This window comes from Heterocephalus glaber, unplaced genomic scaffold (assembly GCF_053883595.1).
Source record: "Heterocephalus glaber isolate CG9 unplaced genomic scaffold, H.glaber_assembly_v1.0 deba00001481, whole genome shotgun sequence".
Taxonomy (NCBI): Eukaryota; Metazoa; Chordata; class Mammalia; order Rodentia; family Bathyergidae; genus Heterocephalus; species Heterocephalus glaber.
Genome location: NW_028258317.1, coordinates 59,267,134 through 59,283,763, shown reverse-complemented (window position 1 = coordinate 59,283,763; position 16,630 = coordinate 59,267,134). Strand labels below are relative to the sequence as shown.

Genomic DNA, 16,630 nt, shown 5'->3' with positions numbered 1-16,630 from the left:
TACAACATTTTCTTTCTATGTAATTTTAGGTCTTCTCTTTTTTTTTCTCCTCCAGAGTTTAAATGGAAGACAGTCTTTTGATATCTAGAAATAATTTAAAATGCACTATCTTTGCCATCTTCTATCCCTACCTAGTTTCCCAACCTTTTTGCAATGAAAGAACTCAGGAGAATGTTTGGGTTTAAAGCTTCACTGTTCATTTCACTAATGCTACGTACAGGCCAACCCATTAATGCTATACACAGTTCTACCCAAAGCCATTTCAACTGTCCCTTTTGAGAGGATGCAATGTGAATGAAGACTTTACCAGCCGTTTCTATAAAGTTCATTGCAAACATCCACAAACATCATTTCCTGATTGTGCTAATACAGGACTTTACCTGAGAGTTTGTATATAAACTGGCAACTGCCAAGGAGGGAGATAGTTCTTAATTCTATCTAGGGAAAACTCTGGCCACAAGGAAGCTGCCGGTATCTAGTGAAGGTTTTCCTTGTTGCTGAAACTCATTTGTTCAGAGACATTTAAGACAAATAGAAACTAAAATCCAAAAATGGCAGCTAAGTCACTTTTACACAATAATTTGAAATAGTAGAGTGAGAACAAATTAAAGTTCACTTAAAACTCATTTCTGCCATAGATTTTAGATTTTTCACTCTAAAACTTGAAATATTTTGCATCTCATGGCCTTTTTCTTTCCCTTATTTGTGCAAGAAGTGAAAAGGAGCCAACAACCATCCTGCAACAAAGCCAGTAGATGACAATACTCACCTTTCAACCATGCTAAATTAGTAATAGTGATAATGCATGCCAAGATAATATCCTACATCTAAGACTCTTCAAGCATGGTAGAATAACAATATAATCACTTATTGAGTGCCTACTATTCACTGATCTTCAGCATGAATGAAACATGCTATTTTCAGACAGTGGCAAAAGAATTATTTAAAATTATAGGGTAATGTAGGAATGATGAAGTGTTGAGGCTTAAAACAGTGAACAAATTCTAAGTTCTTTGCATACAGCTACAGAATTTAGAGTTGATCTGTCTCTTAAAAGACATGTGTTGGAGGCTTGGCTGTCAGCCTGCGGACCTGTTGGAAGGTGGTGGTACCTTTAAGAGGTGGGCCCTTGCAGAAGGAAGTTAGGGGATACACCTTTAAAGGGGCTACTGAGACCCTGGACACCAGGAAGTGAACAGACCTCCTCCACCATGCACTTGTGCCACGGTGTATGGGTCACCCATAGGTCCAAAATGGAGACGAGCAACCATGGGTGGAAACCTCTGAAACAGTAAGTTGATGTAAATATTTTTCCCTTTTAAATTGTTTATCTTGCATGTTTTGTCACAAAGATGTCTAATACAGGTTTGAAGATAGATTCAAATTTGAGTTTTAGATAAAGAAGAATTTTTTGGCTTTTTCCCTTAACAAAAAAGGAAAAATCCAAATGGCTAAGCCAGAAGATCCCTTTTGTTGTAAACTTTGTGAGGAGCTCACTAAAACCAGGCACTGTCAGTCACTACAAACATTGTCTCAATGTCATTCCCTTCAGTCAGCCATTGTCCAAGACTCACATCAAATGCTTATACCTCCAGAAGAAGTCCCTGGATTTAACCCACACTGATTAACTCCATTACACTCTGTTCCTCTGGCTTGTAAGGCAGTGCATTTGTTTTGTAAAAAAAGAACTTTTTACATCAAATATAGTTCTAAGAGGACACCCACTATGTGAAAAAGATTTAAAAATGGAATATAAAATATATATTTTTTAAAAAGGATATGGTGACCTGGGGATGTAGCTCAACGATCTAGTGCTTGCTTAGCGTGCTGGAGGCCCGGCCGGTACCGCAAAGGAGTGTGTGGTGATGCGGCTGAGGAAGGAGCCCAGCTCACTGCACCCAGCCTTCTGAGCTACATTTGGATAGCATGTGAGAACCATCAACAGACTCTAGGTTGGAAACCAATGGTTTCTAGGTCACATTTTGCTTAATAGTTGGTTTTTACTGTGCTGTATTAGTCGAGTGAAAGTTACCATTAAATTTCTACAAATTGTGTAAGTATATCACTGGCTTGATTTAAAAAAATATACAACCAAAGCATAGTCCTATGGTCCTAGAAAGCATTCAAAAAGTCTTTTCTGAAACAATATGCCATAAAATAAACACTAAATTCTCATAAATCAACTACAGTTGTTTTCATGAATTAAAAATTGTCTATTGCAGATGAACACTATATGTACAAGAGCTCTAGTATCCTGCTCCAAATTAGATTATATTATGTGATACAAGTATTGTGGATTTGGAAGTCAGATTCACTTTCACAAGCTTGTAGAATCTGCCTTCAATTTTACTTTCTCCCTCTAGAGTAAGGAACATTGTTAGAGCATTTAACTTCAGGTTCTTTCCTGTAACTAAGTCAAGCAGAAAAATAATTTATCAAAAGGATATTTGGAAGCTCAGAACTGTAGGGCATATTAAGTAACGAAGGTGGAGGCTAAGAATCAACAAAAACACAAAACTGATCTGATCCAGGAAAAAAGGGAGAGTGACAGAGACAGAGTGAGACCTGCACTGATTTCTCATGCTCTGATACACTTGAGTATTCCTTATCTGAAATCCTCAGGGCCAGTAAGGGTGTCAAATTTTGGATTATTTTGTTTTTGGAATCTTTTTCACATACATAATGAGATACCTTGGGGCTACAGCTGAAGTTTAAATGAGATTTTTTTTGTTTGTTTCATGGTCATCTTATATGCACACCCTGAGGATAATTTTATACAGCAGAATTTTAGATAATTTTGTGCATCAAAGAGTTTCATGGTATGGAATTTTCTACTTGTAGCATCATGTTGGTGTTCAGAAGGTTTGGAATTTTGTGGTATTTCAGATTCTCAGGCTAGGAACGCTGATTTAGAATCCAGATTACATGGCTATGCCCTTGGCTACAGCAGGGGAGTTGACTGAGTAGCAGTTAGCATTTTCAGTGGCCACATCACCCTGCCGCCCCCACCCCCGGCCCATTCTCCCATGGAAAACACATACTGACCCTGCTGAACTCTATTTAGACTTTGCTGAATTTATAGCCCAAGGCAAAAACAGCCAAGGTTTCTTTGGGAGACAAACTTATTCTCTTCTACCTGACTCAAATCATATTCCAGGCCATATACCAGAGCCACAGAATTGCTCATAGGAAAACCAAATAAACAGCTTGTGTACATTGAGTTCTAAAATTATTATGACATAACAATAGTGTTTCAAGTACCAAGATGTGGTATTTGTCCATGTACCAGTTTAAGCCTGCTGTTATAGGGCATTGCTCAATAAATTTTCTTAGTGTATAAAAGGATTATTCAGTTTTATTAAACAATTTATCTAGCAGTTATTTTCCCATATGCCTTTTCCTGTTTCACTCCTAATATATGTCTTAGAAATCTATGAATGTATACTATCCACATAGATTTCTGAAACCCATAAAGCTTTTAAGAAAAACATTATAGGAATTTAAGATACGGGTGTCATACATAACAAAATACTTTCTTAGTATAACTCTTTCTAACTTAAAACAAGGAAAAAACATGACACGACAGATATATGAAGAGTTATGAATATTTTGTTTCAACCAGGATGAATTAAACATGAGTTAGTATTCTTTATAATTGAAATAGGTTTTACAGTGGGGATTCTAACAGAAGCTCAAAGAAATTGGATGAATATAGATGGAATGGATTGATGTAAAAAAATACCCACCAACAAAATATGAAAGAAAATTAATATAATTTACATTGGCTTACACAAATAACTTATCATAATTACATTTGGGCTACAAAGATTTCAACAATTATGAATGAACACACTTATAAATGTGCCAGTGAAATGAGTGTTGTTCTTGTACCTTGATGTTGTGGAATGTGGTTCCGCCACAACAATGGTACCAGTTTACTCTCTGCAGAGGGATGAGTGATTTGATATTCATTCACTCTATGGCAGAATTAAGCCACAGATGCTATGGCATCTCTGTAGTGGGAAAACCTATATTCACAATGGCAGGGGCCTCTATGAGCCCATAAATGGTGTGCCTCAAGTGTGGATGGCAAAGCACATACATGGCTGTTGCTGGAGCTGCTTCTTCAATCATCACTCACTTGGGGGACCCCTTTGCCTCCTTTAGGATTACATTTCAGTAAAGTCCAGTTCTCTAATTCTTTTTTTTTTTTCTTTTCGGTATGGGGGATCGAACTCAGGACCTTGCGCTTGCAAGGCAAGCACGGTGTCACTGAGCTAAATCCCTGGTCCAAGTCCTCTAATTCTTTGATCTCTTCAACTCAAACCTTAGTTCCTCAGATGCTCCATTCCCCAACCTCTCTAGTTACTTTGTATGTTACACATGAGAAAAGTGGAGAAGAAATAGAACAATAAAAACAATAGAATGTTTTCATTTTATCTACAAGATTGACTATTCCTCACTTTTCAGAAAGAATGAAAGGGACTTGGATTGCATTAGTTAAAAGAAAGTAAATGTTATGCAACAGCCTGATATCCAATGGATTAATAATACAGGTCACAGTTGAAACTGCTATCTCGCATGAGTTTGAATCAGGCCATGCAGTATACATAACACTTCACTGGTGTCAAGACTGGCGTGATTGCTGGAGAACAATGTATGCTTCCTTTTCTGCATGGTGACAGCATAATACTGGAACCTATGGGAAGATCTGGACATCAGGATGATGGAAAAAGAAATGGGGTATGAGGCAATCTTATCCATAGAGGGCTGGAGGATTAGGGAGAAAATAAGAGTCAACATTTAGTAACTGGAACAGGCATGGGAGAGGGTACGATCCTATGAGATTGAACCATAAGAGGGAGTGCCAACCAAGAGCAAGAAGGTCATACAAAATCTGTTGTAGTCAGCTAATCTTAGCTCAGGACATGACCACAAGGTATCGTGTTAGCAATTCATACAAATTCAGATACACTTACTAACTAGCATATGCAAATTAAATGGAGGTAGCATGTAGATTTCTAAAAATAGGAAGAGGTAGGGCCGGGGATCTAGATCAGTGGTTCCGCCGCCTGCCTCGCAAGCGCAAGGACCTGAGTTCGATCCCCGGTACCAAAAAAAAAAAAAAGAAAAGGAAGAGGTAAACTCCTCTAGCAAAGATCACTCTTAAGTAAAATTCATGTGATGGCTGCTTATGATGAGAGCTGAGAAAGGGGATTCAGGAGAACCTATGCGGAAATATCAGTAGTCTGCTTCTTTCTCAAGATATTTTACGTGCTTTATAGGCAAGAAGACTTGCCTTCAAGTCCTCAAAGTCAGTCATGTCCTCAAGATCTCATTCTCTTTTTAGGGTAAGAGAAGGTTTCTTATTCCCATGGGCTCAGTCTTCTCCTCCTACAGAGAAACTTTCACAGCCCACACATTTCCAGAGCAGTCACAAAGGGCAGCACTTAAGTGCAAAAACACTGGCAAGAGTCTATGTGATTCTAATCTGAAAGAGTCCATGTCACCAAATAGATAAATTTGAAAAGAACCACTTTCCCTCTAAGAAATAGATTAAATATCGCCTACTTACTTATTATCACCTTTAATAGTAATAGTAAAGACATTCATACATGTTGCATTTATATATAGTTGCTACAGATTTATATACTTACATTATATAAGCCGTACTCATTCCATTTAATTTTTTAAAGTTAATATATACTATTAGAATGCTTGAAGACACAGAGATTCAAGCTCCACCTTCTCTTTCTCTTCCTACACAGCTTTCGCAGTCCTGGATCTGCCTCTGAGTTTCTACAAGTCACAGTAGCTGACACCTTGCTATACGAAGCTCTGAATAAACAGGCTCTGATTCCTTTGGGTGGCCCTCACTTATTTCCACTGAACAAATAGCATTGTGGAGTCAGATTTTTATGATCATTTACTGCAATTAATGATCTTTGTTGCTTATGGAAAGCCACATGCACACATGATGTTAAGAATCTTTGCAGACCAAGCCCTCTCTCCAGAGAAAGAGCCTTGTATCCCAGCACTTGGAAGACCCAGGCTATTGTTTACTGAACACAATGCTGTAGCATTCTGGTGATGACAGTTCTCTAAACGTAATCTCTACCACAGATTAACTCAGTTGTGCAAGTGAATAGATGGCGCATGAACAAATGAGCTCAAATTTTGACTCTGCCACTTGGTGACATCAACCATGTTACTTATACTTAACCTCTCTAAATGTTCTGAATGTAAGCTGATGTGAGCAGCAAATGAGACATCATGTGGATGTGCTCATTTTATTATTTTATGCTTACATCGCTTCCAAAGGTAATCAAATAGAAACCACATAGATTTACAGATCTTTTCAAGAAGTTAAGCAGAAATAGTGACACACTGATAAAGCTGGGGAAGTTCTGAAAAGAATGCTTCTCCAGATCACATACACAGTGGACAAGAAGTCTAGGGCTGGTACCTCGGTCTCCTCTAAGAACAGAACAGTTTTTGTACTGTATCACCCTTTCTTCTTTGGTGGGTTTTCTTATAAGTACTAATTAAATATGTACTGATTGAATAAAGCATATATTTTTTACCCTTCCACCTAACATAATGATTATACTAAAAATACACACCTAACGCTGATATTGTATGCAGGCACGCACACACGCGTCCGCGCGCGCACACACACACACTTACCTTAAGTACATTGGAACAAGAAGATTCTATGGTAGTGATCTGAATTTCTAAATATAAAAATTATGACATGTTGTTTAGCTGATACGGACAAAATTGTAACTTGGTCCTTCAACTAAGAAGTATATGATTTAGATCTTTAGATTTAATAGGAACAAGAGGGAACCCAATATTTAACTAATATCTTACTATTAAAATGAACGGCCTGCAGGCTTGAGGTTTTATTGTTTCAGCATGCTCTTGTTCTGATAGCTGTACAGGGAATGAAATAAATAAAACAAATGTTCTTTGTCTTCTCAATTTGCTTTCTTGTTCAGCATTAATATGAGCCTCTACTGACCAGTTTTGAGAGTTTTTGGATGACTTTTTACTGCTTGGTGGAAACATCAACAAAGCACAGCTACCCCTGACCTCTCAAGGTCTTCCTGCTCTAAAGTTTACACATTTCCAGACAGAAGGAAGAGGTTAAAGGAGAAGATTAAAAGAGAAAGATAAATAAATACACCTGTCTGGAAAACCTACTCTAATGTTTAATCCATTATTTAAAAAGGATACTTATCTCTTTCCCTTACTGCAATTTTCATCCTCTTTAGAAGCCCTAGGAACTTGTGAGTTTGTTTTTTAAATAAGAAATTTAAATTCAAGCAATTATCAATTATTCATGTCAACAGTACATGGGGTTTGCATAAATTATACCTGAACTTCATTTTAACCTATAGCATCAATCAGATGCTTTATCAAAACTGTTCAGGAGGGCCCAAGAAATAAGTTACCAAATCCTGAAGGAGAAAACAATAACATCAGCAAAGAGGAGAACAAGAGTCTGAAGGTTGCACTATCATGACTATAAGCCCTGGAATAATTCATGTACTGTTTCATAAACATGGATATTTATAGTTGAGGTGACAGGTACATAGGAATTCCAGGTTAGATACGTTTTCAATATTTATTCAGCTTTTATTAAAGAATAAACAGCCCTTTAGAAAGTCCCACGGATTTAATTATTTTTGTTCTCAAGAGTATCTCAATATTTTCCCTTTTCTTCTACCAAGGATACTAGGCTAGAGGACAAACACACCCATGTCAGTCGAGGGACTGTCTCAGAACACGGACCTTTTGTAATGGGTAATATGTTTATTTCAGCGTCTTCTATGAAGATTGCAGGCAGAGTTTGGGGGAACCAGCAGGGAAGAGTGTAGTGTTCCGGTTACTGATGCAGTTACTTGTATCCAGGAAGAGCAGCCGTTAGGAAGACACTCGTAGGGCTACCAAAGGGAATTATGATCTTCAGGGATGCAGCTAAACCCCAATGACCCACAAGGGGGAAGCAGAGAATAAATAACCCTACTTCACTCACTGCATCCCAACTCATGTTCTACCTGAGCCTTTCACTGCCAAATGCATGGAGTTGCCAGAGGGCAATGAAGAATGGTAAAGCCGTCCCTAGAGGTCATCAGTCTGGTGTAGCAAGAAAGGTGGACAGTCAAAAAGGTTTTCAAAAAAAGATAGCAAGCACAAAGGCCCCCTGTGTGTAACACCATATAATAGAAGAGTGACTTCAATTGCGATATATATTTTGCTAATTCACCTAAAGGAAATAGTTGAAGTCAGTAGCCATGTAATTATTCTAAGAAAGACTAAACTGACATTTTATATCCCAAGCTAAACTGAAAATCTTCTCCTCAATATATTATCTTGCCTTCTATTCCCTATGCTGCTAAATGTGACCCCCATCTACAGTAGGAGAAGTTTATAAAAGGAATTAAAAGTTCACAGCTGCTGTGAAAAGTCCTCGGAGGTGTATCCAGCTCACATCAGGGAAGCTGAAAGAAGGCATCGCAGGGGAAGCCACATGAGGTGAAGGCGGGAGAGGGGCTCTCCAGGGCCAGATGGTGGGACATCCGGGGGACTCTGGAAGGGCTGCAGCTCTGATGAGTGAGGAGCAGGAGGCAAGTGGGGACACCACAGAGCAAAATTAACAGTGCAGGAGGAGTTGGGTCATGAAGGGGCCTGGTTTTTTTTAACATGTCGAAACATAAAAAGAATTTTAATGTTCTTATTTGGGTTTAGAACTCTTACTTGGCACCAGAAGGGAATGTGACCAGAGACAAAGAAGCATTTAGAAGACATACAAGGATAGAGGTTAGACTAAAGGGCCACACTAAGATCACGGGGCTAGTGTGGATGGACAGAAAGGTGTGTGTGAGGCTTCCGAGAGGTACTAAAGAAGAGGAGGCAGGAAATGGGGACGATGCCTACATTTTGGGACAGCTACAAAAGTGAGGTAAAGGGGAGAGGATGGCAGGCTTCTTGAGGTGCTGCAACTGTACAGATGAGGCCGCTTCCCAGAGGTCAGGAGATCATCAACACTGTATACTGCACTATGGTGTCATACGCTTTTGGCAGTGATTTAATGACTATGCAATCTATGGCTATTACTATTGTCTGGATGTTTGTGTCTCTCTAAAATGCATCTTTTGAAATCTAATCCCCAGATGCTGTTAGGAGATGAGGCCTTGAGCAGTGAGGAGGTCTTAAGGGTTAGCCCTTGTGGATGGGATTAGTGTCTTTACAGAAGAGGCCTGAGGGAGACTGTTTGTCCCTTTTCCCATGTGAGGACAGGCACAAGGTGCCATCCAGGAAGAAGGCACCCTCTCCAAATGTTAAATTTGCTCCTGCTATTGATCTTGGACTTCCTAACATTCAATTTCTATTGTTTGTAAATTATCAAGACTTAAGATACAACTGTCATATGTAAATTTTAATTGCCTGTGTTCTACATTGTAAGCTTCTAGTAATGTGTCTTTTTCATCACTGGTACATAAATTCTTTGCAAATCACTGATCAAGTAATTAATATTTCATGTTTGTGGGAGATGTTATTTTGCAAAAAAAAAAAAAAGAAAAAAATTGAAAATATTGAAAAAACAAACAAGACATTGATAAATCCTAGGTTATGGAGAAATAATGCTTCTCCCTATTAGAGCCACAGATCTTATGATGGGTGTTTTTTTTTTCCCTAGTATTAAGATAGTGTATTTCCCATATAAGTACAAAATACTGGCTGCTTTCATTAGCTCTGCTTTGGAATACTATCTCCCAACAACATTTGTTTGCAGAAACAAGAAAGAGAAGGCCCATACACATGTTGGTTTCTGCAACATGGCAACATTCTTAAAACCAGAAATGATGTGTGAACGATTAAAGAACCAGAAGAAATGTATTTCCAACTGTCCTGGTTAAATCTTCCTTGAAAACGGAGATAAGAGACAAAATGAAAAATCCATTCCTTGTAGAAAATGAGTCTTTCACCTATGGGTTGGTTTATTTTGAAAAGGAATTAGATTTTGGGCTACATACCACATATCCAAAATAAAACCCAGTGGTCTCATCTCATCAAATATATTGCTATGACTTAAGCAGGGAGAACATTTAATAGGAAGCAACCTAACTCATACATCAATAATTCATTTATCAGAAATAGGAGTAGTGGTATGAAATGCCAGAAGACTGTTTCATTTGTAGGGAGGCCTTTTCTATTTTACACCCACAACAATGAGAGCTAGTATGAATGAAAGCAAAGCTGAATTGGAAGAGAGGTTTTTATGGTCTCCTCTTACAATGTTATTTCTTTAGTGTCATTTATTTAGTCAAGCCATCATTTGGGGATGTGCAAAAGTGACAAGAAAGGAATTTTTATAACATTTTTTTGTTCAGAAGGGATTTCCTTCACTCCAAAGCTCTGGCGTTAGAGATATTATCACGAAAATCTAGAAGAAATTCTTTGCATGAAGTTTTGTGGGTACAGCCTCTACTAGTACTGAAAACCCTTTAAGTATTAGTTTCTAACTAAGTTATCTCTCAGTCCAACCCACTAATAATCTGTATCATTTTCTCACTCTATCCAAGCACTCAGTACAAAACAACGTGGAAGGCAAAGTCTCAATGGATATTTGTTGAATGAATGAACAAATACAGCCAAGTAAGAAAGAAGGCCAAATATGCTTTGAAGCCTACAGATCGGGTTCTGCAGTGAGGAGGCATTTGTAGAGCATTTCCCTCAGTGTTCTGATGATGATTAGAAATTCTCACCTTCACTATTATTTCAGTTCACAGAAGGGAGAGGGGAAAATTCAGACAGTGATCTGAATAAGCCACAGCTTCCTGCTCAGAGAAGCAGGAGAATCTAAACCTCTAGCTCTAGAAATAAACAGATTTCCAAGTCTTAGTTTAGACTAGGAATGTTCATATGTACACATATTTTGAGATAATTATAATTTCAACTGATTATCAATAATTAGATATATGAAGAGAACACATAATTACAATAGCAGCTATAATTATCTTTCACCTATTATATAGTCAGGTTGATATGCTTTATGCATTTCATTCTTTAAAATATTATTCCTTTTAGACATATTTTAAAAAGAATATAAAAGCTCAGAGTAGTTAGACACAAAAAACCATAAAGCTGATCAAGGAGAGCCAAGGCTAAATGTCAACTCTTTTAACCTACAAACTCACTCTTGTTTTCTAACACCAAGAGACAACTATGCAAACAGAATTATCTATTTAAGGACCCACGCTTAAAGTCAGATCTATCATTCCTATTTATCCGTGTGATCTCATGAGGGGAGAAGTACCTCAACCATAAATGCCTGCAAACATGCTCTTGCTCAGGAAAAGAAAACCAATCAGGCATTAGTACTGAGAAGCACTAAAGTGACATTTGATACCCCAAGGGACAGCTGACTTCCATAAAACAGAGGCCCAGAGTTCTGGTGTTGAACCTCTATTTCACTATCAGGTCAATAAACCTAGGTACACATCTAGAAGAATGTTGGTGTCCTCCAACATTCACACTCCTGTGGCATTGTAGGAGATATAGCTAAGAGTGGATCAACACAGGATACACTAAAACAACTTGACCACCCAGATTTTTCTTGGGGAAGAGCCTGGTTTAAAAGGAATACTCACAAAGAATACAGGCTTTAAAAGGACAGTCTGTAAAAAGCCATCAAAGCCAATACTCAATTGTCTTTACACATAGACATCATGGTTAGCAATGTTAGTCAGATCAGACACGCCCTTGGAGAACAGTCACATCACTACCGAGTTTCAATGCAAAAAGGACCATATGGAGATGCAGCCACAACGTGTTTTATGGCCCAGGTATCTACAGAGCTTAACACAGTGGTCTTTGGTTTCTTTCTATAGCCACACTTGTTCCTCTACATCCTGCACAAGGATGCTTTGGGTTCCCTATAGTGTAAATGTTTCTCTTTTCTCTGCAAATTTTAATGTGATAAATTTAAGGAATGGCTATAATATAGTCAGTTTTGCTATTAGACTTGTTTTAAAAGCATGAATTTCTTCCAATACAATGTATTAGAAAATACTTTGAGCAATTTTTCCCTAGAAACTCTAGATGAATGCAGAAAGCACACCAAGATGAAACGAACCATGTAGCGGCACACAAAACACACAAAACCACACATCTCAGGGGCCACAATGATCCACATCTAGCCACATCTTGTGGGGCAACTTCTACTTTTTCACAGATAACCCTTCTTCCACCTCAAAGCCATGGGTGATCTGCCACCTTTCCAACAGGGTCATCCTGGGAATGCCCTCCATTCTATGTAATGTTCCCTGCTTTCTCTGTGCCTGTGCCTCTCTATTTTGCATTTTATATATAGCTTTAATATTTACCTCTTTTCTCTCTTGCACATATGGTGACAGGCCTGTGAATGGAAGTAGGTATCATGGACACACCCTTCCATAAATACACTTTAGGTTTTCTTTCAAGGTAAAGTACCAACTTTATTGTAGTTTGTGTGTGTATATATATAATATATATATATATATATTATATATATATATAATTGGGCTATTGTTATATTAAATCCCCATTTGTATATGTGTATGTGTCATTGACAAATCTTTTAGTGTTAGACTCCATTTCAGTTTTCTTATTGCTCTGTGGTTAGGATTTTTCAGAGTGCTATTATTTTTAAGAATGAATGTGTTGCATAATAGCAGAATAAACCAAATCCTGAAATTTAACAGTGATATTTTTGTTTTAAAGGCTACTTTTTAAGAGAAGTTTAGATTCACAGAACAACTGAAAGAAAAGTTCAGAGATTTCCCAAATTCCCTTTGCCCCCACACAGGTATTACCAGTGATGCCTTTTTAAGTACAGAATGAGTCAAGTCTCTTCTTCACTGTTTCATGATAGTTTGTAAATTAAGCTGAAAACATCAGCTCACATGGTCTAAAATTATAATCTTTTGTGTGAAATTCACTAAACATTACAATTTACAATCTAGACAATAATGACTAGGTCTAAAAGAAAATGATACAGTTTAATTTAGTCCCTTTCTCTTTTTGTTCAGAAGTTCTAGAAACGTCTATCAATTTGTGTATGAAAGCTTTCATCACAGAATTTTATCTGACATATATACTTGGTTGTTAGTACTAACAAAGACCAACATACATCTTTGTAGATGGTTAGAGAAAAGACAAACACAGGTACAGTCACATCTTGTAGGTCATATGATTTTAAACTTATTAACTTAATAAAAATCCTATCTGAGAATTTTTTCCTTAAAGAAAAAAAAAGCAGGCTGTAAATTGCACATAATAAATAGGCCAAGTACTGTGTTTGCAAGTTCTGTGATTCCAACCTAAAACGTTTAAATAAAAATTCATATGAAAGTATCTAAATCACATTTGCAGTAACAGGAAAAAAAGTTAATACGATATACTGATCAGAAATAGCTACTAATCATTTTAAGAATCTGAGTCATTGTAAGTAATAGAAAACAATCCCACTTACTCACTAAAAAATGTTAAAATATTCTGTATTATCCAACAGATGTGCATTTTCATTTGCATTCACTAAAAACTTCTCCACTGACTGCAAAGTCAAACTGTGCCCCTTGACTGGTGAAGGGGGAGAAGAAAAGTAATACCTGCCATGAATGGCAATAATTCTTACGTGTTTCATGTATTAGTGAAAAACCCAATCACTTATAGAGAGACTAAAGGAGAAATAAAATAAGAAAGTCCCTGGCCATGACCTCAAATGAAGCATCAATAAAATCTGTTCAATGTAACAGCATAAAGTAACTCTTTTGGAGAGTTATTTTGGCTTCCCCTTTAGCATTTTTATCTCTAAACAAATGGGTCAATTTCCCTGGGGAAGGTAATGTCCCCCACTTCCATACTGACGATCTGGGAAAACTGAGCCATTCCCTAGAGCTCTGGATGCAACCTTTTTTTACTATATAGACCACCCTTTTGTCTTCTCAGAAACTTTAATGAAAAGACATCTGTTTACTTTGCAGTAAATTAAGGATCATTTGTTACCAAAGATTTTGAAGAAAATACTTTACTCAGCCTGAGCAGAAAACCAAGCTTCTTGCCAGCCACCCCTCATTTGAACCTTACTTGTTCTCATTGCTTGCATCATAACGAGGCATTGGGTCCAAGTCATTCCCATTCACATCACAGCTTGCCAGAGCATCCTATGGCCACAGAGGAGGAAGCAGAGAGAAAGGAAATGGACAGTCATTAATTAGCCATTGACCCACAGCCTCATGCATTCTTAAATACATTTCTGCAAGAGAGTAATTAGGTTAACTAATACCCTGGTGGTCTACTGGTGTTGGGAAGCGTTAGGGAGGGTATTAACCAGTGCTTCATTTTCCTCCTGAAGTTGAAGAAGTGGTCTACACAGACCGAAGAGGTGCCAGCATTTCTCCCCTTTATACCTAGAACGAACCAGTTCATGAAACATGTATCTTTCAAAGACATCTTCAGTTACAACCTTTTCTACAAAATACTCCTCAAATACCTAGAAGTGAAGTGATTTATTCTCCAGATTCTTTCCTTATCTCTTACTGCATTTCTTGAGCTTGTAACTTCCTTATCATAACTTAAAGGTTTTGCAAGACAAAATCCATCCACATATAATTGACAAACCAATTAAAAATCAATATTAGATATCTATTCAATCAAATATCTTGGGGCCCCTACTAGGCGTTTGTGGTTTGTGTGGTTTTATTGTAGACAGCTAAATTAGTTGGATATATTATAGGCAATTAGACAGGCTGGGCCCTCCAGGGAGTTGATACAGAGGACAATGGAGGCCCATTTACTGAAGACCAGGACTCAAAAGGAACTACTACACTCACACACTTGCCCCAAGGATGCACAACAGTGACTGATATTCTAAATCAATCACCTCGGGTGGGGACTAAAACCTCCCTAGCCCATTCCTTCCCCTAAATCCTTATTCATTCAAAGTATGCTTGCTGCTACATGACTTTCTTCCTCATTTGGTCAATATTACCTAAGGGACTATATTTTTGTCCCACCTCATACCACCTTGTGATTTCCCATTGGGTCAGTACTACCTATGTGATTATACTTGATTATTAGTTGACTACAGTTTTGTCCCACCTTGAACCCACCTCACCTTGTGGCTTTGCTCAAAACACCCTTAAGAAGCTCTGGGTTGGTGAGCTACCCACTTTCTGGATGTCCCCTCCTGTTCCTCTTAGGAAGGAGCTGTTTCTCTCAAAAAGATATTCCCTACTTTTAACCTCTATTGTTCCTAGAATTCATTCTTCGATTTTAGAGAACACGAACTCAGCATTTCCATTATCTAGCAGGTTGGGAGTTATATTTCCCTTACATTATTTGGAGGTCCTGTATCATACACTCTATATCAGTTTCAAGGATTACATCTTTGTAACTGTAAAAGAGTCTATAATTCTGACTTTAAGTCAATTGCTTTTGACTAACCAAAATGATGAACAAGGACTTCCTATCAAAATTTCCTCCTTTCAAAATGAGGAAACAGAACCTCCAAAAACAAAGTTGGATTTGTGTGCTTTCAAAAGTGATTATGAACAGTCTCCAAACTACTGAAAAGAATCTACTGGGTTGTTGTCACTGTTCAAATTTATTTCATCATAGACAGCCTATTTTAAGATGTTTTACTTTTTCTTAGGCTTTATGACTACTCCTAATTTCAATGTTAGTGAAAGTCAACACTATCTTTGTTTTCTGCCTTTATGAAAGGCTCATGTTTCCAAAATAACTTTTATTACATCGTTCTTGAAATGTTTGGAGGAATTAAGGAAAATACACACTACATGGGAAGGTGGAATAACTCTGCCTCCTGTACAAAGGGAGCCCTGAAGCCAGAGATTTTCTTAGTGGTTATTAGAGAAAGGGCTTTGGTCAATCTAATGTAACTTAATAATTTTACTTGTGAGGAAACAGGAGCCCCAGGAGGTTAATTTCTAGCCTGTTTTGTCATGAGACAAAGCAAGACTGAAACCTAGTTCTTTTGCTACCTCGTTTGTTTTTTCTACTCCCCTGTAGGACAATTAAGAGGGCACTAGTACTGTTAATTGTATAGGTAATTCGAGAGAATTTTCTTTCAAGGGGAAGAAAATGAAAAAGGTAAAGAGTACAATCAAAATCAGGTGAAAGTTGTTTGTATTTAATGAAATAGTCATCTGCAATGAGAGCAGCAGCGTATTGACCAGAAAGACATCTTTGCTGGGTAAGAGGCAGGCATAGTTCTGATCTTTTACTTGACCCCGCAAAATTCTCTTAGAGTTCAGGATTCAGTGTCTTCATCAAATAAAAGGTGGCTAAAAACAAGTTTCTTTCAATTTTTCATATTCTATTCTGTGAAGAGTTACAAGTTTATCTGTATGTGCTTGGTTGCAGGGTGAGGAGAATCACTCAGCCCAAGTCAGTTTGTGTTTTTGTTTTTGTTTTTTTCTTTTTTTCTTCCTGTACCAGGGATCAAATTCAGGACCTTGCCTTTCCCAGGCAGCCGCAGTGCCACTGAGCTAAATTCCCAGCCCTTAGTTTGTGGTTCTTTCTTAAGGAGAAATGACTGATTCCTAGGGACTAGTAGTGG

The 16,630-nt window shown here is 37.7% G+C and overlaps 1 protein-coding gene across 2 annotated transcripts in view; it reads right to left on the bottom strand.

Annotated features, from left to right (window-relative positions):
- Positions 1-16,630, bottom strand: part of LOC147825976 (proprotein convertase subtilisin/kexin type 5) — a 341,197-nt gene that overhangs the window by 199,756 nt on the left and 124,811 nt on the right. For both annotated transcript variants that reach the window (XM_004862531.3, XM_087184121.1), the window contains exon 5: positions 14,137-14,213. In XM_004862531.3, coding sequence (XP_004862588.1) covers positions 14,137-14,213 — 77 coding nt within the window. The remainder of the gene's footprint in view (positions 1-14,136; positions 14,214-16,630) is intronic.